The sequence below is a fragment of the Corella eumyota genome, chromosome 5, assembly GCF_963082875.1.
Source record: "Corella eumyota chromosome 5, kaCorEumy4.1, whole genome shotgun sequence".
Classification (NCBI taxonomy): domain Eukaryota; kingdom Metazoa; phylum Chordata; class Ascidiacea; order Phlebobranchia; family Corellidae; genus Corella; species Corella eumyota.
In genome coordinates this window covers 4,868,711-4,883,785 of record NC_137494.1, presented here as the reverse complement: position 1 = coordinate 4,883,785, position 15,075 = coordinate 4,868,711, and the positions used below count along the sequence as shown (strand labels likewise).

Here is a 15,075-nt window from a genome sequence, read left to right as displayed (position 1 = left end):
CAATACGCTCAAAACTCAATTTTTTATACAATACTTTTACAACCTCAAAAATGTAAATACATTTTATAAAAAAACTTTTTTATTTGAAAGCGACACAAGCGAAGATTAGGTTAAATAAATAAATGCAAGCGTTGTGTTAACTTTTATTTAAATTGTTTACAACGCTATATAAATGTTACGGGTTTAACCCGAATGTCAATTAAAGTTGTAGAAAATATTATTTTGATGACTTAAAAATGTTCCTTTTTTGCTTATATGAACATCTTGGGTTTAAAAAAATTGAATTTAAATTTAAAATACTGTTAGAGTTAAAAATAAAAGGCATGTTAAACCTCAATGAGGAAAATGTTTATATGATTGTATTTTTTAAACGTTAATTTTCGAAGTTGGTTTGTTTTAATTTCCTTTTTTAATATGTACGTTTTTTTATAAAAATATGAACTCTTTTTATGGAGAATTCTCTAGATTTATCTTAAAAATGCTAATTACTTATTAGCTGTTTATAATTTAAAAACATATAGTTAGTTTAAATTATAAGAGTCTTGTATTTTATTTGACATCACAACTTAGCAAAAATATCATTTTTGGCAATGGCTTAATTTTTATCTAATTTGTAAATTAAAATATTACAACATTTTTTACGTTAAAAAAGTATTAGAATCTAGTAACTTGCAATATTGTTTATCCCCAAATTCATTGGTTGGTACGACTGTATGTAGACTAAAATGTTTGTTTAAAAGCGAGCATCGAGATTTTTCTTTCCCCTTTCAGCGCTTCGCAGTCGCTGCTACAAGCAGAACAACGTTGAAATTTTAGAGAGCTTTTTTTTAAGTTTTCAGTTAATTATTTTTTATTAAAAAAAAATGTAGTTATTAGATTTTTTAGAAATTCAAAGTTAATAAATACAATAATATTTTTATTAGTTTTGTATTATAAGGAAAAAACTTATTAATTAAAATAAGTTAAATATTTTTGTTATTTAGTTTTAAAAAGTTTATCATTTTTAAAAACTTTATTTTTAACGTTTGTAAATCATCGAATAAAAATTTAACATTTTTTGTCTGTGTTAAAAAAAAATTAAAAAATGGGTAAGTTTTTTTTTAATTTAACAATTTTATAATTAATATTTATATTAATCATTGTATTTTTCTATAATTCGTATTTATATTAAATTTTACAACAACGTTTGTATTTTTTTTACGAATTCGCATGTAAACATTAAAATATTTTGTATAATATATTTAAACGTAAGTTGGCGCTCCTGAGCAGTTTATGTTTGCTCAAAAAAATCGTGTTGATCGTCACCCCTCACTGCGTTTCGTGACGTAGAATATTTGAACATGTTTAAGTGTCATTAAACTATTTTAAGCACTTCACTGTGTTAAAGTTTAAACAGTTGCAAAGAACAACACTATATTTTAATGCTTAGCAAGCAGTTCATAATTGCCTCAATATTTGTCTTTTATTTTGCAGCTGTTGGTTGAATATGGAACTTCTCACTTGCAAAACAAGAAAAGTTTTATAATGTAACAGCCTTGGGCATGTATTTTAAGCAACAACAGTACACTTATAAGTCTTAAATTTAATCTCAAAAGTTTTTTGGTAAGTTTATGTCCTATTAACGTAAAAATTAAATTGCTTTTATCAATAAATAAAAAATAAAAACTTTTATTCCTTTTTGTAATTTTTATTATATTAATATAAAACTTTTATTGTTTGGTATAAGCCATGAAGTTAAATAAAAAAAGCTTTTAAAAATAATATTTTTAAAAGCGATTCAGTTTTGTTATAGCCTTTGTTTAATTTTCCCTTATCCATTTACTGAAACGTTAAAATAAGTTCTTTGTGTGTTTTAGAATGAAGTGTTTTGTTACCCCTTATACCAGTTTAAACAGTAAACTGTACTTGCAAAGGTTGGTTCAAACTATAAGAAACCGGATAGAACCGGATTTTGACGCGGAAGGAGGTGTTTTTTCGCAAGTAAAGGAGGAAAAATTATACCAAAAAAAAAACAAATTTTTAAATCCGAAAAAATAACAAAAATTTTAATATTTTTGTGCAAAAAAAATGTGAAATAAAATAACTATTTTTGTGTGTGTTTTTTATAAAAATTATCACAGAAAAAATCATTGAAAATTCAAAAAATTTTATAGGTTACACTATGGCTTCATTTCTGCTATTTTTATTTTCATATTTTAACTATTAAAACTCTGAATCTGTTAGAGCCATTACTGTGTTCCTTCCCCCTTTAAAGCATATGCTCAATTCATTGCATGACTCATTATAAAGTTAAACATTAAATTGAATTTTAAAACTTGTCATGTTATAGACCCTTGTTTTTCTTATAGTTTTATTTAAAATATAAATTATAGTTAGTATTTAATATAAATATACTTTGTGTGTTACTTTATCTAAATTAATTTTTGATAAAATCGATAATTTTCTGTTTGACGTAAAATTGCGTCATGCTTTGTTGGTTGCCTTTCTCGTTTTATATGACACGTATTGGTCTTAATCATTGAGCAAGGCTTAACTATAGTCAAGGTTACTTTTTAGCCTTTTAGGATACGTTATTTGTGTTATAAAGGTCTGATTTATAAAATATAATCTATTTTGCCTAGTTTAGAATTAATGTTAAATTTAGATTCTTATATTGGCTCATTGAACAGTAGTTTAAAAGTATGTGTAGGGTAATATAAAGATGCTTGTGTAGGATAATTTAAAGAAAATTAATCATAAAAGTAGCATCACAATACACGTCTAACAATAGTCATTTCCTTCATTTAAATGTTTAACTAATTTGCTAATATGATTTGATTATACAAATTTGTGATATAATTTACGTGTTATCAAAATTTGTTCGTTTTTTAGAAGAGAAATTACAGTATTTTAAATTGATAATGTTTTATTTTTAAGAATTTTTTAGACATTGTTAGGGATTCTTAGAAGTTAGAGATATAGTTAAAACTAGATTTCAATTAGCAAATCACGGATAAGAAAATTTAAATACAAGTTTTGACGTTTATGAGTAATCGGTCTGTAACTTCCTAGTTTTACACAGTGTTTTGTGTTCAATTTGTCAGTTGTCATTTTTTTGGCTGAAGAAAGAAAGCGTGACATTCAAAAAGTTTTTTATTACAAAAACACGGTTACTTCTAATTGGAGGAGGTATAGAACACCAGTTTAAACTGGTTAAGAAACTTGGTTATAAATTAAACAACATTTCGCGTCATCGCTATAGGGTTATATATAATAGTGTTCGACATCATAACGCTCAGTCGATAAATTTTCGACTGGTATTCGTTACTGAAAATAAAAAGCAAAAATATTTTATTTTTTTAATGAGATATTAGTAACTTTTATTGGTTATTTTTTAATTAAAATTGTTAAAAAGAAATAATATTAAAACGATTTTTTTTTTGTTTAAATAAAGTAATATTTAAGAAAAAATGTGATAATTTTAAATTTTTTTTAATGTTAATAAGTTAAATAAAGTCATCCAATATTTTGTTAAAATATAAAAGTCATGTCTTACTACCATTCTCAATAACCTATGACATAGCAAAATTTATTGAGGCGATTTTAATAAGTAAAATGACTAAGCGAAATTTGAACAAAGAAATGAAAACTTATAAAAATCTTCGCCCAAAATATTTTGACAAAAAAAAAATTTTAAAAGCTTAAGATGATTTTACCTTAAAGTTAAAATATTAAAAATAAAATTTAAGTAAAAAATGTGTAATAATTGTTAGAAAACAACAATGCCTTATTTATGCTCAGACAATAATTATTAAAAGTACTAAAACTATTGAACAATAAGAATCAGATATTATAACAAAATAAAAATATAACCAAACCGTTTTTTTTCGTCAAAAATGTTCAGATATTTAGGCTTTTTTCCGATATTTTTAAACAAGTTTGAATTAAAAACTAAAATGGCTCAAATTGTACCAGACAAGCATTGGCGAAGACCATCGACTGAACAAAGCAGCGAATCCCTTACCCGAGTTCAGAATATTATTGGAGATTATGATACAGAACATACCATGAAGTATTACGATTACTGGTCACAACATTACGAGAAAGATTTGGAGGTAATTTGCAAAAAAAAATATTTGCAAAAAAAAATATTTTGAAAAAAAATATATTTTTTTAAAATTTTGGAAATTTTGTTAAAGATATAAAAAATATTTAGGTTTTGGACTACAAAGTGCCGGATTACATGGCGGAAAGCATGTTTAATTTTATTTCCGATCGGCAATGGAACGATTCAAATTTTGTAATTCTAGACGTTGGAGCAGGTTAGTTTTCATATAAAAATAAAAATTGAATTATATCTTAAAAACTTATTTGAAAAATTGTTTTTAGGAACTGGCCAAATGGCGATTGCGTTAAATAAGTTAGATTTCAAAGGCAGAATTGACGCCGTTGATGGTAACAGTAAAATGCTGGGAAAGGCTGCAGAAAAAGGATTGTACAAGTAAGCAAAAAATAAGGTTTTAAGTAAAAAGAATAGCTCAATGCGTTGTACAACAAGAGTGTAAAAGACTCCTCAAATAACTTTTCACTTTTAAAATTACAACCTACCATTTTGAACTGTTCTTTTACTTAAACAACGTCACAATTTTATGCAAACAGGAACCACACCCAACATATTCTACTTGAGGATAAACCGATGCCGCTCCCGAGCGACACCTATGACGGCGTGGTATGCTGTTGCGCAATGGTTCCGGCATTAATTCAACCCGAATGCTTACCAGTAAGTCAACTTGTTTATTTTTAAAATAAAATTTTGCAACGCCATTGCATATCAAACCTCAAAAAAAAAAACTCAAAAAAGCCATGATAACGTTTAGTCTCGGAAACAATCAGTCAACCTATCACACGACTATTTTTACTGTTTTTATTATTTTTAGTTGAAGACTAAATACACGTTTTTCACTTTATCAGGATTTGGTTAGAGTTGTTAAACCGCAAGGCTTGATATATTTCACAACACGAGCTACTGACGGGAATCAGAGTTTCAGAAAACGAGTCGATTTCCAACTAGAAAAATTGAAAAACGCCGGTGTGATTGCAGTCAAGTCCGAAATTATAGTTCCTCAGTACAGTTGGCCAGTGGACGAAGGCGAAGACAACAAACATTGTATTTCGGCCGTTGCAATTTGTATCGAGAAATTAAAATCTTTTTAAATTTATTTTTTGTGCAATATTCTGCTGTTTTAATTTAATGCTTCCAGCATTTTATTTTTAGGCTTGTTAATGTAAAATAACTGAACTCTGTTTTATTTTCGCTGTTTATAGTCCATATAAACTAATAGTACTTTATTGTTCTTTTTTAATGTACATCTATTAAGCAAATTCGGCGTGAAATTCTTTTGTTGATATTGTATATATATTTTAAACGGCCAACAAATGTTTTGCTTTGCTTCGGGAGAGCTTTGGCGACATCAGGTGATGGGTGATTGTTTGTTAAATATATGAATTAAGAAAATTGCAATATTTATAAAGTTTTAGTACTGCTTTACATCTATAATACATTTTTATATGCAAGCTTATTTTACTTTTTGTTTATTTAGGTTTATATGCATTCTCATTTTTGAATTGTGATCACGTTACTTAAAGTTCCTTATTGAACTTGATTTATTTTAAATTCATCGTTTAAAAAATTAGTACAAATAAACTTTATGTATATGTTATAACTTATTAACCTGCAACAACTAAAGTATATAGAATCTGTAGTTTATTTAAAAATAAAAAAATTGATCGCAGTTAATGAATAAACCTGTTGAAAAAACGTTATGCCTGTTTTTTTTGTAAGATTTAAAACGCGTTTTTCCATTTTTCTCCTTGAGCAAAAACGAACTAAAATTACTTATAGAACAAACGCCTTAACTTTACTCCCAACTTAAGCAGAACTAAGGTTTAGTTAAAGCAGTAGGTTGCATTGGTATTAAGTTAAAAATAGAAAATAATTAAAGTTTTTGTTGCATACAACATAGCAGTTTATATGTAGCTTGTGTTAATGTTAACCTAATGTAATATCTTATGTATGGAATTTAAATAGTAATACGCGCTTGTTAAAATATAAAGAATATATAAAGTCTATAGTATTTAGGTTTATGTATATAATACAGACAGTTTTAAAGTTTTTGTATTCGGCTTTAAACAAGTGTAAAAACAAAAATTGTCTTGAAGTAAGGAAATACTAGAAAAAGTTTTTTATCAAAAAGTAAAAAAATTAGGAAAAATTTACTAATTTTTTAAACAGCTTAGCTGGGTAATTGAATGTACAGTATAATATTAACAATAAATACATGTGCAATTTGGCAGCTTCGAAATACATTAAAATAATTGAAAATAATTCTACAAATATAAAAAAACAAAAAAAAGGTTTTGCGTTTGTATTTGTAAAATATGTTGTAGAAATATGTAACCAATATTATAAAATAATAAAAAAAAAATAAAAAATAAAATATATTAATTTAACCCTTAATTGGATCAAATTAATATATTTGTACTGGCGTTATATAATTTCTAGAAAGATGTCAAAATCAATGCTGGTGTAAAATTAAGTTACAAATGGTGTACAAAGAAAGTTTATGTATTTTATATTACCCTAATTTTATATACTTTTATATTTTACATTCCTACAAAAGTGTACATTTTATATTTATTTAATGAAAGTGTAATTTAAACCCGTGATGACAAAAAACTATGTCAAAACTTGAAGCTATTTAAAAAAGCTTAACAATAACTTGATCATATTAAATTTCTTTTTTTTGCAAAACTTTTCAGATGTAATTGCATTGTAAAAATAAGGTTTTTGTATTCCTACAATGTTGAGTTAGGTGGGTCGGTCATTCCCGGTGGGATCATACCAGCTTGGGATAATTTACGGAGTTGACAAAGTGACATTCTGGCTTGTTGTCGTACTCGCGACTGGCGAGAACTAAAATATTAAAAGGAATAAAAAACTTGAAGGTAGAATTTTTTTGATATTTTATGTTAAATATGCTTAATAATGCGACTATGAATGTCAGTATTCAAAAATTAAGTTATTATTATTTTTTAAATTACTGTATTTTTATAACATTAATATTGGTTATTTCTTAGAATTGTTATGAAGTTATAAATATATAAAAGGGGTGAAATTAGGTCAAAGCAACGTATGTATATTTAGTCGTTATTTTTTTACAATTTTTAAATCAAGTTAATAATTGTGAATCCCCGAAAACCCCGAAAATTCTGACCTTCGGTTAGAGGTCAATTAAGCTAAAGGAGTAAGATGTTAAACTTAACTGTCGCTTTAAAGCATTGCACTTTAGTGTTTAACATAATTTTTCAACCACATAGCATTAAAAGTTTAAATTTTAGCAAATTTATTTTTTACCTATAAAATAAACTAGGTTGATTAGAAGGGGGTTTTGCGTTCATTTGTAAAGTTTGGTAGATGCCGTTAAAGTCGAACTTGTAGGCATATCTTTTCCCGTGTACCTTTGTCATTAAACTTTTATCGTAATAATACCTAAAAAATATCAAAAAGTATTAAAAAATGTAGTTTATAAAAAATAGACAAAAATATATAACAAATTTTAATTGCTTACTTATATCAAATGAATAGCTAAAAAAAGCACATCACAACGCTAAACAATTAATATTTTTTTGATAAAACCAAAAATTTAAAATTTTATTTTACCTTAGAGCTCGACTTAATTTATCGTAGTTCATATTCGGTTTGCTCTTTCGCTCCCCCCAGCGACGTGCGACCTCATCTGGGTCGACCATTTTAAATTGACCAGTAACTCCCTCCCATGCAATACACGGGGCGTTTGATGATGCTGTCAGGAGTTCCATAAGGAATTGCCACAGTTGTATTTGACTTGACCCTAGCGTATAACAAACATGGTTTAAATTGTGGGAAAAATGATGGTTTAAATGACGAGACGAACAGACACCAAATGACTACATGTCAAATTGACCAAGTAATAACTTAATTTAAATACAACTTAGTCTTAGATTCAACTCGCCTAACTTTAGACCAACCTACATAATAAAACTTAAAGTTTGTTTTAACAAACTCAGCCCTAAGAAAAATAAAATAATTTGTTTTGGGCTAAGTGTTAGGTCGATTTATTTTTAAGTTGTGTATCATTAAAAATTAGAGCATATTGAATTTATTTTTTACCTGGGTTTGATAGTTCCATACAAATTGGTCCAAACAGTTTATAGGGATCTTTACAGTCAGGTTGTCTGGTTAAGGCTGCCTGAAACGGATCCAAAACTCCATTAAATGGAGACGAAGACCCAGACGCATCTAAAAAAAAATAATACCATGATAAATATTTTAAAACGTAATCTCAAAATTTGGATAAAATTATCGTTTTCTTTAGTTAGGAGAAAATAAGGTAGCAAGCTTGTTAAGTGAAGGTTGATCAAGTTGTAATTGGTCATGTTTATTTCCGTTATTAATATCAAGTACATAACACGAAAATTATATAATTCGTCATAACATCAATATTTTCTGACATTTCATTAAGTAAGGTTACATTTACAAATACAAGATAAACATAGACGGAAATACATACTCTGTTTAAGTATGGCAAGCTGGTTTAAAATGGCTTCGGAATTAGTTTTCGAAGTAACTCGACAAAAATCTCGCATTGTCATCTGGCATATTTTGTACCCGTCCGTAGTTGAAAATTTTTTTAGCTCCAAATCTTCTAATTTAAATTCCTTTATCGCCCAAGTGAGCCATTCTTTGACGTTGTTTCTACTCCACGAGGCTGGGTCTGTAAAATTTAAAAAAAATTTGATCAGGAAAAAAAACAATCTTAATTCTTTTATTTAAAACTTTTTTTACGACAGGATAGCACAAATATAATTTTTTATTTGCATTTTATGATTTATAATAATTAAATAGAGCAAAAGCAATATCATTTATTAAGTAAACTAAAATAGATTGGTCAAAGTTAATATACATCACTCTAACAATTATCAAAAAAATATTGGGTGTTACATCATAAAAAAGTCAATTAAACACACACAACTGGGGTTATTTCCACTTACCCTGGGGTACAGTGCTTCGTTTGTGTTTTTCCGGGTTCAGGGTGACGTTCGGGGGCGGAGGGCTTCTTCGTACGTGCGAACTTGAATTAAAAAGGGGTTTAATGGGGTCTGCTCTCTCAAACCCAGTGTTCGTCACTTCGGTTTTTATCATGCTTAGCACGTCTGCATCGGGCCCCAATAACGGGGTCTCGATCAGCGGGGAGTCGTTAAAAATCGACGACTCGCTCGACGACCGTGATGACGACGAAAGCGACATCATCGGGGGCATGACGTCACTTATTGTGATGTCATGATGTTCGCTTAGCGCGGGTAACGATATTTGATCATGTTTGATTACGGGCAAATGTTCGTGCATAGCAGGCACGGAAAGGCGACGAAATTCGCGGGAGTAAGTCCGATTTGACTCCGCGGAATTTTCTGCCGAGTCCGGGATAAAAACCTGGTCTCTGTGGAAGGGATCGCTTCGGGTTCGGTTAACTGAATCATGGGAGTCGATACTTGTCGTTGGTCTTCGTATTGTTGTAGGAACAGAGTTTCTAAATAACCAAAATATCATTACCAAAAAAATAATAAAGTTAATAGAGTAAAAAAGCAAAGAAAGTTTAATTCAGACACAAACATAAAATGTGTATTTTTATTTTAAAAATAGTAACTTGCACCTAGAAAATAGTTATTTTTTAATGTGAACACACATAAAATTTAATTTAATTTAATAATCAAACTTCTTAAAAATGGGCTTAAACTTTATTAAATTTTCACTGCATTGATAAAAACTAATAATGTACTTTATATTGCTGACATTGTGACATGTACTCCTCAGAGAATAATATCAAACAAAATCTTAAAGATTACAAAGACATTATCTAAATAATCAATATAAATTTACCATATAAAATGATTTTTAATATTTTAATATCCGGTTGATATTTTTACATTAAATCTCAACACAGATAAACTTTAACCGAATATAGTCATTATATAGCTCAGAAATTCTTTTTTTAAATTTATCGTACGATCATATGGTTTATTAAATGTTTATAAATTAAAAGTAAAAACAGATTTCTTTTTTTTTTTAAATCGTAAGTATGTAAAATGTCAGATAACCAAATGATTTAATATTGATTTGTTGTCAAATAAATTACAAAAAGAAGAAAATATTAGTTCAGTACTTAATTTTTTTTAAAAGATAAATATTATAACAAAGGGCGTTTGCCATTATGTGTAACTAAATGGCTTAAAAAACTATTTAAAATTTGTTTAAGCGAAATGTATATCTTAATAGCAAATAGCAACGTTTTATTTAAACTCCATTTAAAAGTTTTTAAGAAGTAGTTTTATCTGTTACTATGCCTTATAGTTATAATATTCTTCTCTGTTTATCTTATTTATTTTAAACAGCTTTTTCACTTTTTTTATCCTGATTTTATTTTTAAAACAAAATTTAAACTTATTTTTACCTGGAATTGTGATTGTGGTAGGGGAAATTACAATATCCCGGCGACGTACAACAGAAGGGGCTTTTACACGACCCGGGGGATATCGCCACGTTGGGGGGGTAATCGACCCCCGATGACGACATGATGACGTCATCGACAGTGCGCGTGTCGAGCGACGATGGCGTGGTCGCGGCGTCCGTTGATGACGGTATTCGACCTTTAACTTCCGGGTTTAATAACATTCCGGTTTCTCCCAAAGTTAATTCTAGAAAATTATTGTTTGCACCGCTTGAAGGCAGTGTCGGATTTAAATCCATGACGTCCATTGCTGATGACGTAATAGTTGATGACGTATGAGGTAGAAAGGTCTGACTATTGTCGAATAAGTTTGATCTAAAAATAAAATCGATTTTTTAGTTTGTTGGGAATGCAAAAATAGTATTGCATAATTTCAAATACCTGTCAATCAAATGACGTCATATGTTATTCCTACGCATATGACGTCACGTTGTGGACAGTCAAACAGGCGGAAATGCGATAACGTAAGATAAGATAAAGATTTACAAATATGGTCGCAAATTTACGATTTTAACGTATAGCGGAAAATCTTGTGTTTACCATAATTATTAACTTAATTGCGGTGGGTTAAATATTGAAACTACGACAGTAAATATATAAACAATAAACCCGATAAGAAATGGATTGAGCGCAAATATTTAAAATATAAAATACCAAGTTAATTTAATTCTAAACGCTGAAAAAACTTCGAAAAAATAATTTTTTTTAAATACAAAAATTTGTTTCTTCTTATTATTTAATTGTTTAAAATTTTTATTTTAATTATATTAAAATTTTTTACGCATCAACAAAAAAGTAACAGGAAATAGATATATTTAACAATACATTAATTTTTAGAAAAAAATAAACAAAATTAAGTATATAATCCAAGCCTAAATCCTTAAAGATTTTTCTACATGATTTTTCTTATTATATAACAGTTTACACCGCATAGCCATTACCCAAACCGATAACCCTACATCTAAAGAGTTGTTAAATATAAAGATATAAAACATGATTTTAAATACACATGACATTATTAAACTGGGTTTGGCTATCATTAAATTTCATCTAACTTGAGATATTAATAAAAGTTATAAGAAGATGAAAAGTTTAAAGATTTAAAGTTAAATATCAAGGTCACGCCTGACCAAACAAATACAAAAGTCAGTCAAGCAAAACGCGCAACCTCAGCATTTTTTTAAACAATTTGGAAAAAATATTTTTTTTATTATTTTTTTGGATTAAAACGAAATTAGGTTATAATAAAGATTGCAGAACAAAAATTTAAAGTTTGTTATTTCAATAATACCACAAAGTATAAATTTGCATAGATAATTTTCCTTTAATTATCAAACACGTGTTCTTATATATATAAAAAAGAAAAATGCAAAAAAAAAATAATAAATTAACATTTTTTTTAAATACAAAAATCTAATTAAAAACAATTTATAAACAAATTTTATTTATTTTTTTTCAATTTATCAAAAATTAATAAAAATCATTGTTACCTTTGTTCGTTTTGTATCACGTAATTAGAATTGCATTTTCGTTCTCGTATTTCTCGTGCTAGGTTTCCAATGACGACGTGACGTAAGTCTTGATGACGTAAGCATGACGTAGCTGATTACATAACGTGAATCATCAATTTTTTTTTAAATCATAAAATTTTTTTTTTATTTTAAACTTCTATTTAAGCCTGATTTTAAAATCAAAAAAATTGTTTAATTTTCATTTCAAAAAACATTTCTTTTTGAAATTTTTTTTTATAATATTGATCAAAAATTGATTTAATTATGTATTGCTGAATAGTCACATTTTTAAAATTCTTATATAACTTTTTGCGCAAAAAAACACGAAACCCGATTTCACAACAACCAAGCTCGTCCGTGCGTTTCCTTTCATGAATTAAAGGGCCAGGTGACGTCACGAGTAATGATCAGTTCTGGAACAATGGCGGAAATCCGATATTGCGAGCGCGGTTTTTCTCACAACGCGAAGTCGCCGAGTTACAAAAGCGTCCGCGCTGCGTCACAACGAAGAGTCGACAAAGGCCTGAATAGGTATTATTACAACAAAATAAACATTGGTCTGAGATGAGCGCTCGTTGCAAATTAGGCCATCAAATTAGCAGGTCCGTATGTACCCGCTTTAAGAACGTTTAACGACTGTATTTACACACTAAAAGCTGACCTATATTTTGTAAGTAGATCACGTGCTATACAAAGTAAAGCTGGCCAAAATTAAACAATGTTCTATAGATTGGGGCTCCAACAAATAACTATCCCCTTTTACTATAGAGGTCTTTAATTAGCAATATTTTTTTGATGTTATTACGTCCCTGTTTACATGGTGACAAACTTTTGAACGTGAATAACGAATTAGGTTTTGAAAAATCATCTGTCGCCTACGAAATTAAACGATGACTAACAATTTTGATGAAAAGATATCATCAAAACACCATTACAGACAGCTTTAAAAACAAGGTTCTTAATTCCATGTCTGCAAGGTGTTTTTTAGCCTTTCACCCCTTAATAATTTTTATTATTAATAATTTATAATACTAGTACTCTATGTAATTTCATATGGTTAATAAAACAAAAAAAATAATTTTTAAATGGACCTTAAAAATATTTTTTTTAAGTTAGTAGTAGATTTAATTTTGTTCTACAAAATTGTTGGGGTTTAATAATTTATTTAAAAAAAAATATTTTTTCTTATCCGCGTTAAATTAAATAGCTTTGCTTTTAAGAGAAAAGTTACATAATTTGGTGTATTACGTTTGTGTACGACATTAAACACATGCTTTAACTTACACCAAGCGTTAACATAGCGTTATAATTATATACATTGGTCGATAATTTAAGTAAATGATGGATCATTAACAGATAGAGGCATGCTGCGTCCTGGTACAGTTTCAAATTAAGTTTGTTATATTTCCTCCTTACTGTAAAGCCTTTATTAATTGAACTAGATATCTATTTTCCTGTTTATTATTCCTGAAACAGGAAAAAAATTGGCTTTAAGTATAAGGGAATATTAACAAGATAACCTGGAATTGTGATTGTAATTTTTTATTTAATTTTCCAGAATAAATACCTTTATCTTATCTGTTTTAATGTACCATTTTTACCCATCTTTTGCTTACATTTTTTTTAAATTTAACCTAGCCTAAAATAAAATAACTAAACTGCAATAGAATTTCGCAATAGTCATTTTTTGCACGAACTACATACAGACACGACCCCAACACATTATAAAGATATTATTTCTTTATATCTCGTAAATGTATGCGAAAAATCGTTGCCTAAAGCGGCTATATCGTTTAAGTTACATAGAAAAAATAAGTCAACTAGCTAACTGCCTACGGCACATTTAACATGAAAATTAAGGAAAATAGAAAAACCTTAATAGGTAAACGCATTTGCAAAGTTAGGTTGCTAATTCAATTTAAATTTTAACTCAGTGTTTTTTGGCTAAGCTTGTTTAATAATTAAGTTATTAACAAAACTCATGGATGAAAAGCTAAACTTATTAATAATTGATTGAACAATTTGAAGGGCTCTTAAAATTGAATTTTAATAACAAGCTATATTGATTTTTATATGAGGAAAGTTAATCCGAAAAATAACCCAAAAAAGTAAATTTAATTTGTCCAAAATGTTGGTATAATATTTCTCTTTAAAATATGGTAATTTCAAAACAATTAATTCAACATTTTATTCTTTATTCTAATCTCAAACTAACTATTTCTATCGATCTTTATCCAAGGCCAATTTTTTAAATAAATTAAACTATAAACCTATTTACCATACGGCCTCTTAATATTTTAAGTAATATATTTTCAACTCAAAAAACGATAAAATCAAAAGTCTACGAAAACTATTACGACCGAAAACTAACACAGACGATCGCAACATTACAGTTAACGATATATATCGAGACTCGAGCGTCTTAGTCCCTATACTCCCCTGTGTATTGAAAATCAGTCACGCGTAACCGGGTTAAATCAAGCGTGTAAGAGCAGGGTTAGAAAATAAATTATAAAATGGGTCTTTGTCTATGGGTTTTTCATATTAGGTTTTTAAAGTGGGGTTGCTATGAACAATAATTTCTGTTTTAAATATTTTGGTTGTAAATTTTTTTTTGTCTATTTTAAACCGCAAGGTAAATTAAATCATAATAAAACGATGACGTCATGGGCTAGGTGGGCGCACGTTGAAACACTATAACAAACAATCAAATTAGTGTACACACCGTGACGTCATTTTTGTGAGCGCCAGTGCAAACAAGCGATACTGTTTGTCGAAGTATGACCTCACCACCGCGAATTAAATTATTGGTAAAATATTAATAACTTACTTGGCGGCCTTCTTATTTGATGTCTTCCATTTTGGTAATTTTGAACAGGATATTTTAAACCATTTTCTTTTCTGAAATTGTTAAAATTTTGTTGTCTTGGAATTCCGTTCATGGGGTTTGGACTAATTGTCTGGTTCCAGTATGATTGAAA

At 28.2% G+C, this 15,075-nt stretch overlaps 2 protein-coding genes and 1 long non-coding RNA gene across 3 annotated transcripts; 2 read left to right on the top strand and 1 right to left on the bottom strand.

Annotated features, from left to right (window-relative positions):
- The first annotated feature begins 776 nt into the window (after positions 1-776).
- LOC145752956 (uncharacterized) lies at positions 777-2,405 on the top strand. The gene is made up of 3 exons (XR_014283792.1): positions 777-1,088; positions 1,474-1,602; positions 1,857-2,405. It is a non-coding gene; the product is annotated as an uncharacterized LOC145752956 (long non-coding RNA).
- Positions 2,406-3,836: 1,431 nt separating this feature from the next.
- Positions 3,837-5,558, top strand: LOC145752668 (methyltransferase-like protein 27). Its single transcript, XM_082568982.1, has 5 exons — positions 3,837-4,094; positions 4,196-4,301; positions 4,369-4,480; positions 4,639-4,759; positions 4,951-5,558. The coding sequence occupies exons 1-5, from the start codon at positions 3,876-3,878 to the stop codon at positions 5,191-5,193; spliced, it is 801 nt and encodes a 266-aa protein (XP_082425108.1). The 5' UTR covers positions 3,837-3,875; the 3' UTR covers positions 5,194-5,558.
- Positions 5,559-6,501: 943 nt separating this feature from the next.
- LOC145752184 (uncharacterized) lies at positions 6,502-15,075 on the bottom strand. Its single transcript, XM_082568411.1, has 9 exons — positions 14,925-15,075; positions 12,074-12,185; positions 10,527-10,898; positions 9,070-9,605; positions 8,589-8,792; positions 8,189-8,317; positions 7,700-7,889; positions 7,394-7,528; positions 6,502-6,952 (listed from the first exon to the last, which is right to left on the bottom strand). Exons 1-9 carry the CDS (start codon positions 15,034-15,036, stop codon positions 6,835-6,837), a joined length of 1,908 nt encoding a protein of 635 aa, XP_082424537.1. The 5' UTR covers positions 15,037-15,075; the 3' UTR covers positions 6,502-6,834.